The 9,271-nt window shown below is 39.4% G+C and overlaps 1 protein-coding gene across 1 annotated transcript; it reads right to left on the bottom strand.

Moving 5' to 3' along the window:
- Positions 1-848: 848 nt before the first annotated feature.
- On the bottom strand, positions 849-8,894 carry adssl (adenylosuccinate synthase, like). Its single transcript, XM_029448740.1, has 13 exons — positions 8,336-8,894; positions 7,670-7,772; positions 6,804-6,872; positions 6,250-6,300; positions 6,105-6,171; positions 5,883-5,990; positions 5,644-5,725; positions 4,837-4,963; positions 4,596-4,750; positions 3,271-3,395; positions 3,048-3,145; positions 1,836-1,985; positions 849-1,726 (listed from the first exon to the last, which is right to left on the bottom strand). The coding sequence occupies exons 1-13, from the start codon at positions 8,570-8,572 to the stop codon at positions 1,674-1,676; spliced, it is 1,425 nt and encodes a 474-aa protein (XP_029304600.1). The 5' UTR covers positions 8,573-8,894; the 3' UTR covers positions 849-1,673.
- Between the last annotated feature and the right edge of the window lie 377 nt (positions 8,895-9,271).

The raw sequence follows: 9,271 nt of genomic DNA, 5'->3' as shown, positions 1-9,271 counted from the left end.
ACCAAAAGCAGGGGGCATATTCCACGAGTTACAAAAATAAGTCCTATTGTATAGAAGTCTATGAGAAAATGACCCAACTTCTCATAATAATTGATTAATTCCCTCAGTTAACATTTCACTGACCAGTTCTTCTTCAATACAGCATGATGCTCGTGTGATTGACAGGTCACTACTAGTTTTGTACGGTTTTCGTACAAGACGAGAACAATGTCTTGTCCAGAAATTCGTTTGTACTTAGCTCCACACTCACGGGTCACATGAGGCTTCAAAACGGTCTTCCACCAAGCAATGGGTGACGTCACTGTGACCGATGAGAACCCCAAGAAAAACCAGAGCTCCGTAGACTTCAGGGGAGCTGCCGTCAGGTGATAGTTCTGTGGATTTACTACGAGCAACACCTCATGTATTATACATATTAATTTGATCAATCAATAATATTAAATTATTGATCGTTGAGGATCTTTAATCTTGCTTATATTTTGATGTGGAGACATTCACGCAGCTGAACGGCATCACACATCCTCCCAGGTGCAGATTTCATATTGGCCAGTAAACAGACAGTAAAATATAATGTGTGCATAATGAATAAGATGGCAATGATCAGAAAAGTTAATCATTTTGGTCACCTTATTTAACTTCTAAACCCGTATAAGGATTATTAAGAAATGAACAGTAGCTGCGCATCAGGAGAAGAACAATGTGAGAATGCTTTGATAATAGAAGATGTTTACACCTTCACATCAATTACCTGAGAACAATTTAATTACCTTCTCAGAAACATGCTTCCAGACTTCTAAAGGCTAAACCGTTTACTTAAAGCTGAAAAAAAGACAAACCAACAAAAACAATAAATGTTAAGTTTCCTTTTATTGATAACCGCAAGCTGAATAAGACTAACATTATTGCCAGTGAATGAAATGGCGTAAGAAACATATTGAGATACTCTGGTACAATACTGCCCATTTTCTTTAGTTACACAAACACCTGAAAGACCACCCAGTGTCCTTGTGGACTTCCTTTCCCCTCAATCATTATGAAGACAACATCTATCCAAATGCTGTGTGGATTTATCCATTTTGTGGAAGATTTAAAAAGCACTATGTTCATTCCAACAATCATTATGAAAACATTGTTACAAACTTAACAACTGAGATGCATTCATGTTTTTTAAAATTGTTCAATAGAAAAATTCAAAATCAGACTGATCGCACAATGGCTGTCAATCATTTCTCCATTTCATTACAAAGCCTGAAAATTCTCATTTTATTGTGTTGTGCCCTTTAATACGAAGGCTTTTACATCTGTTCATCAATGGCTCTCCAACTATATGTAAAAAAACAAAAACATGAACAACAGATATCAATTAAGGTTAATTAGCTTCAGATGCTTAAAAAGAAAAGAACTGCACAAAGAATGATCGATCCATTCACACCAAGTTTTAAAAATGAACACCCTAATAAATATAGAGGACATTATGTGGAATACATAAATTATATCTAAGAGGAATTATTGAAAATGTGATGCACAAGCAGCAACTAAAAGTTTCCCAAATAGCCTTGCTGGTGACGTATTTCCTTTAGGAGACTTTTGCATTTTAAACTCCTCTGGTATTCCTATCAAAACCTGAAAGTGTTATCTGAGCTGTTGAGGAGGACTACAGGTCTGCAGAAGGATCAAAACAGTTTGACCATGCTCTCTCTGGACTTGCCAACTCCAACCCACTTCACTGAAATGAGAAAGAGAAAGAGAAAAAATGTGTGACTGGCAGGTTTGGCAAAGAAAGCAACAGTTTGGCATGTAGTCTATCCATTAATGTAAAGTGCCTCTTTACAAACCTGGCACTTGCAGGAAGTTCTCGATGAAGCGAATGTAACTTTGTGCATTTGACGGCAGCTCCTCGAAGCTCCGAGCTGCCTCGGTGCTGCAGCACCAGCCGGGCAACGTCTCGTAGTCCACTGACACTCGCGTCAAGACGTCCATGTTTGCTACAACAGAAGCATGTAAATAACATTGAGTGGAAGGTGAAATGTTTTGGTTCTGTACGATTCAAAACAACACGCTGGACAACCGTCCTTTACTGATATTTAAGGTCCGTATGCCAGAACTATGTTTTATTATCTGATGTGTGTGATACTGTTCAAATACTGCAACACAACAGCAGCGCAAATCTGGATCAGGATAAGAGCCACTTCAGACATAGCCCCATAAAAGATGATAAATGTACCAATGAAATCAGGGATAACATGCCGACTGTCCGGGAGCAGCTGCAGTCTTGCATGAGTCAGAAGTCGTTTTATCATCTTCTGGTTCATTATCTTAACAATTCAATTTGCTCGATTTGGCGATGCAAGCAGAGAGAAACAGATTTTTAAAACCAAAGATGATGCATTTCCAGGAAGTATAAGCTGACCTGTGTAAAATAAGACATTAGGGAGCATAAAAGCCACGCTCATTCACCTGAAACCAAAGCCTAAGTAGTGCCTCTGAAAATAATAATCCCTTAGAGTATACAGGTCCTCTGCGGTGTTTACAGTAATCATGTTCCTTGCATTAAAAACCTTTGTGGATGGATGGTCTTAAAAATTAATATTTTCGAGATAAAATGTGACCAAACATTTACACCTTGCAGTCATGTCCTGCAGACGAATGATAGTCTACAGACTTTTATTCAAGCAAAACAAACATTCACTGGTTCCAGCTTCTCAAATGTGCAATGATTTTCTGCTCGACCATCATTGTTTTAACAGGTGTTACATCACATGGGTAACTGTACATCTGTTGTGGTCATCTAATAAGGGTTTTACAAAAAGCAATTTTAAGACGTTAGTTTCCGTAGCTTGTGAAGTGCATTTCTCACTACTTTCAGGTCTTTTAATGGATTGAAAGACCCGATAAATAGATTAGCCAATAGGAAATATATAATGAAAATATTAAGTTGCATTCCTACTCTACATAAACCAATTCAATACTATTTGTTCAGTAACGGGCAGACAAAGATCAGATCTCTAAAACATTTTCTTTTTTTTTTTTTAAAGGGGAAGACCTACCAGGGAAACTTGGTAGAGACTGTCCATCCACCTTATAGGCCACGCCCACTTTAATATCAGCAAGCGTGTCCAAAATGTCCAGCTTTGTCAGGGCAATTCTGCAAGGAGAGAAGACACTGTTCAACCCTGATGACCATGGACAGTCAGTGTGCAGCATGAAGCTGAACTGTAATTACAGCAACAGGAGCAGATTGTATTCTGAAATGGTGAGATTGTTCCTTACGCAGAGAATCCATTAACCATGTGAGCGTATCTGACCAAAATCAGGTCCAGCCAACCACAACGCCTCTTTCTGCCCGTCGTCACACCGACCTCTCTCCCTCTGGACTGTAACAGTTCTCCAGTCTCCTAAAATACAACAGACAAGAAGCACACACACAGTCAACTGTGGAAAACAAAGGAAAAACATCTTCTTTGGAAAATAAAACTATATTATTTACTTTACAAATCCTGCAGATCATTCAGCAAGTGTTGATTATTTCCGTTTTGACACATATAACTGTGTAGGGACAGTCAGCTGCATGTGCCCTTTTACAGTTAACATCCTGCTTCAATTTCACACTCATGTGGAAGCTGCCCAGTACAACCACACTCTTCTACTGACAACCACTGATCCGCTGGGGGAATGCGTCTTGTTAAAGAGCACATCGCTGGCAGACTACTTTTCCACCTTCCCACAATTGATTTAGTCACCGAGGCATTTTTGGTCCACAGGGGAATCTGCAATGCTGGGACTTTGGGCCCGTTTAGGCCCGTTAGGCCCTAGCATTAAAATAAGTCTTTGGTGATCCAATCACAAGTTGACAGCTCCAATACGTGACGCATTGAGATCTGATCGCTACATTTGGAGGTGGTCATGGCCGCATTTGTCCACATTCTTTTAGCAGTGTGTAAGTGAATGCGTCCGGTGCCACATTGACAGAATTAAGTAGTGGCTTTGTCCACGTCTGAGTTGGAATAACAACTGGAATATAGTCGACCAAGGCCAGGTGATTTACTCACCATCTCTGTGCAGCACCTTTCACATCTGACACCCAACGTTTCCTTGTTCAGTAATATATTGTTCTGCATTCATCTCAGGATTTTTTGATAACCTTTGAAATATTTGCTTTATTTTACAGTTCACAATTAGGAGTCAATCTGTATGCAACTCATTATTTATTTATATTAGATATAGATATAGATAGATAGATAGATAGATAGATTCATTCTGTACATGGGCCAATATGAACTAGTATGAACTGTTCTATTTTCATACTGGGTATTTGATTCATTTTATCCCTGGGTGAGTGTCTCTTCTTTGGGTCAACATGTTTTAATATATATATATTAAAAATGGTCATTCAGATGTTATTAGTATTTTTACCCTGAATGTTGGTTCAACATCTAAAGATATTTGCAGTGTATATTGCCAGTGTGATCATTTTGATCCTTTCATCACAACATAGACGACATCTCAGCTTCCTAACATTGATTTCTAATTAGCAGGATCTTTCTCATCTACGCATTGAAAAACTGTCTTTATTTTTCAAAAGCGTCTTTACTCACATTGTCCTGCTCTGTTGGAAAAGCACCAACGCCCACCCGGGTGGTGTACGCTTTGACGACACCGTATACTCGGCCAACGTATGATGGTGGCACACCGAGACCGGTGCACACTCCTCCCACAGTGCAGTTAGAAGACGTCACAAAAGGATACGTCCCTGAACAAAGAAACATCTGTTAACCCAAGGAAGCAAAAACATCCATCAATCTTAACAATTAATTCCACAAACCCTGTGTTGCTCACCAAAGTCAATATCCAGCAGAGCAGCATTGGCTCCCTCCACCAGGATTTTCTTAGTGGGACCATTAAGAGCTTTGTGCATGAAGTACACCCCATCAGTCACCAGAGGACGCAGTCTCTCTGCATATCCCTGAAAAACAGTGACCAACAAGGGCTTAGACCAGGGGTGCCTACACTTTTTGGGCTTGTGAGCTACTTTTGAAATGACCAGGTCCAAGAGATTAAATTCCAATTTCAACTCTAATGGTGTCTTGCAGACAGATATTAAAAAGCATGAATTAAGACTTTACGAATCGGCATCATGATTTAGTTATTTCGGCATCTTTTTGACCCGTTTAATGGAAATCATAGCAAAATCTACTTATTTTGGGTTCATACAGCTAAGTAACACATAAAACACACATGATCCCGCAGTCAAACTTGAGAGTATTGCAAGGCAAAAATTTGTTATGCGTTTAATGTACCTCATAAATAACAGTCAACCATTTAAACTCAGATGAGGCAATAGACATCCCATCATATGAAACTAGCAAATAAAGTCTTATTAAAAGCCATTTCTCACAGCACACTTTCAATTGAAAGCATTAACAATTTCTCTGTTGCCATGCTAGTTAGTCAGTTTGTATAACACCAGTACCTTGAAACCAAAGCAGATAAATACAGCAGCCTTCAACCTAAATTGTGTCAAAATGTCTGCCATGAAAAAGGTCTATTGTCACAGTATCAACTGCAGAACTCCGTCAGAACATAATGTGAGTGTGATGAGATTCTGTCAGCATTTCCTGCCTCTGAATGATAACATGTCCTCACCTTCAGCTGCTCCAGTTCACCGTTGATGTCCACATTAAGTTTTGGATACATCGTCAGGAAATGTTCTGCCAACATGCGAAACCTGCGATGAGGAGAAAGTGTAAGTGTCCGCTAAAACTTGCAGCCCTCTGTATGCAAAATACACCGTCAGAATATAATTTCACTTGATATACAAGACAGACAGTTTTCACATTTTCACATTAATGCAAATAATATCAAAGAAAAACTGAAAAACTCACTTGTCCTCAAAAACCTTGAAATCTGAGACAAGGTCACAGACTCGCAGACCGTTCCGAGCCGCTTTGGAGGAGTAGGCTGGACCGATACCCTTTTTAGTGGTTCCCAAACTGAAGAACAAATAAAAACACAACATTAATAAATCAGTAATCAATAATTACATATTATAATATACACTTCACCTAAAAGATATGCACTATTTAAACTATTTAGAGTAGATTTACTTTTTCCCTTCTTGTTGCTGCCGCTGCTGCTCCTGGATTCCATCAACAGCTTGATGGAAGTTGAACACTGGAGGCGGTTAGAAGGGACTGTCAATAAGAAAACATTTCTAACCAAAACATTTGAACGAAGGAAATGATTACTCACCAAGGTGGGCACGATCAGAAATCTTTAATCTCTTCTCCCATCCTTGTAATCCTGCACGCAATACAACAAATCCCACATGACATGTTGATACTACAGCAAACATCTATTACTACAACAACCCATTTCATTACAGGTTTCTTGAGTATTAGGTACAAATCTTTTACAGATGTTTTTGAAGCAAATACCAATACCCAGTGTGTTCCTTTTCATATTCTCTGATAATGATGTTCATTTCTAAAAGGCTTAAAACAAATGCATAACACACCTTATACGTTTTAGGACCTGCCTATTAAAGTAATTACATGTTTAAAAATATATATTTACATTTCTAGTTTGAAGAAAAGACATAAATAAAGTTGTCAGACGGTACAATAGATCTTTATACAGCAGACATTTTAACTGGTCCCAGTAGGAATGGAATGGGAATCAGCTATGTTTTATTTATTTTAATTTTATTAACAATCTGTCCATTTCCTACTGTAACATGTCAAAACGTACTATTTACTGATGAGACACTGCTTTGTAGGGAAGACAATAAGTTTAGAAAACTTTACCTTTGCCTTTCTGCAGGTTCTTATGAGCCTCCTCAAACAGACCTGGTAGGTGGATCACCACTCCATTGCCTGCAACGCAAAATTAAACTTTTACAGACCACATCAGAAACAACGTCATGTATCGCTGCATAAGACATTTCTTATGAGAAACACAAACTAACTAGTGTTTTATGTATACAACACAAGCTATTCTGTTACAAATCACTTTAACCAAAAGTTCCTTTCGTTTCCTCTTTCCATGTTTACATTAAACCGGGATATTTTTACATCTACCATAAAAGAGGAAATGTAAAATAAACAGTGTTTCCTCTGTCATTTTAATACAGCTGTGGTGCTTTGGGCAATAATTCTAGTATCCTTTTTGTAACTATAGTTGTTAGTCTTATGTGCAATATGTGTTGATTTTACAATATACATGCATACTCAGTTTCTTTGCAACACCTAGCTAAAATGCTAGTTAATGCAGTCTAATTCAATAGCACTGCAATAAACCCTACCTCCAAGAAAGTTAGACATTTTTGTTCAAACTGTTTCAGAGAAGTGTTGATTTAATGTGATAGTCATTTTGGAGTTTGTAGCTTGTGATGCTGTTGAACTGGAAGCATTTCTAATATTTAGTCTACCCTCATTGATATAAATGGGGTGGAGACACCATTAGACACAAAATGAATGAATGAATCAACACTTTAGATCAACTTCAATACAAACAAATACAATGATAAGCTTCAAGAAGGTAGGATTTAGTGCAAGATCGGCATTTGTTTTTAGCTACTACAAAAACACTTGTGTATTGTTCCATCAGGATCTTTATCCTGCCGCCAACTTCAAGTCTTTCAAAAAATAAAAACACAAGGCTAGTGTAGTACCAATGAAGGAGAGAGCCTTCTTGTTGAGCACTCCACTAGGCAGCAGGTGGAAGTCGTACTCCACTGAGTCCACCACCACAGTGTGACCTGCATTGTTGCCTCCCTGCAAACAGTACAAAACATTCACACAAGCCATCAACACCCAGGACAGTTATAGTGCCACGGTCTTGAACAACAAATCAGCCTGTGTTTCATTTTGGGGAACAGGGTCAAATTATTCAGCCCCCCCACCCCCTTGCAAAAAAAAAAAGGAAGAAAAATGCATTGCTAAATGTCACTGGGTTGGATGCGAAGAGGCAGAAGAACCGCTGGGCGGTCATTGAGTTACATAACGTTACAGTCACTGGCTACAGTTATCAGTATGCGGAGGTCATGTGCTGGATTTAATACACATTTTCTCTACCACAGCAGCAGATAAAAGACCAGATGAATAGCATGCAGGCAGTTCTTACTAGCATCAATTTAGCACTTCCACATCCGGGAGGTCAGACAAGGTTGTTGACGTCGGAACCCTCTCATTAATATTTAGCTAACGGCTACTAAACGGTAACGACTGTCACCAAACACCATGTTACAGTTAGCCGACGTGTTAATAACAACGCAAATGTATGAAGAAGTCATTTTGAGTGTTAATTGTGAAGTAAAATCCATAGTGTAGATGAGTACCTGGCACCTGCATACAATATCCGCATCCATTGCGAGCAAGTCCACAACTTTCCCTTTGCCCTCGTCGCCCCACTGCGCTCCGAGCACAACGGTCACTTTGTTATGGGGCTCCTTCGGCACGCGGAGGGAAGTGTCCTGCGAGACGCTCTCTCGTGGCCGCTTAACGACCGGCTCCCCGTTCAGGGAGACGGTCTCTCGTCCGTTAACGTTAGCCATGGTGCTTGTGTCGGATGCCATGCTGCTGCTGCTGCTGTCCTCCTTCTACAAACCGGAATATCGTTTTACCGCGTTTCTCTGCGTCACGGGAAGTGCTCGTCTGCCGCGTCACCACTCGATGGTAGTGTTTCTTCTTATATCTTCCGAGCATCAATATACATCCATTTATGCATAGTTATCAGTCGTTATCCTCAACCTAAGTCCGTTACACTGACTATAATACATTAACTGACACACATGTGTTGTATTTAACTCGGTGTTTTTGTTTTGTTCAGGTAATTATTCAATTAAAGCCCAGTGCCGTTGAAGAGTACACGAATATCAGGCGGTTCCCTCCTCCCCACTTCCGCCTTTGCTTTAATCCTCCTGAAAGACGACACAGCTTGTTTTGTGCCTGGGAATAATATTTGATTGACTTTTTAAAAGATTATATCCGATGAGTTATCCGTACCAGACAAAGGAAGCAACTACCCTTGTTCACCATGTGTGGACTACTTTGTTTTGACTTGAAGGATTTGATCAACAAATTAAGCACAACGTCGTTTAAAATGATTCGGCATCATTATAGCCTCGAGGCACTGTCCTGTAAAGGAGCCCTGTGGTAAAAATGTAGTCAGGAAAGAGTAAATTACTCTACACTGACCTTAACGACCATAATGACTTTAAACTGTAAACACCAAAGACTTATTAAATATTCAATGTGTCCATCAGGCTGCCAGG

This window comes from Cottoperca gobio, chromosome 14 (assembly GCF_900634415.1).
Source record: "Cottoperca gobio chromosome 14, fCotGob3.1, whole genome shotgun sequence".
NCBI lineage: Eukaryota > Metazoa > Chordata > Actinopteri > Perciformes > Bovichtidae > Cottoperca > Cottoperca gobio.
This window is presented reverse-complemented; position numbering and strand designations above follow the sequence as displayed.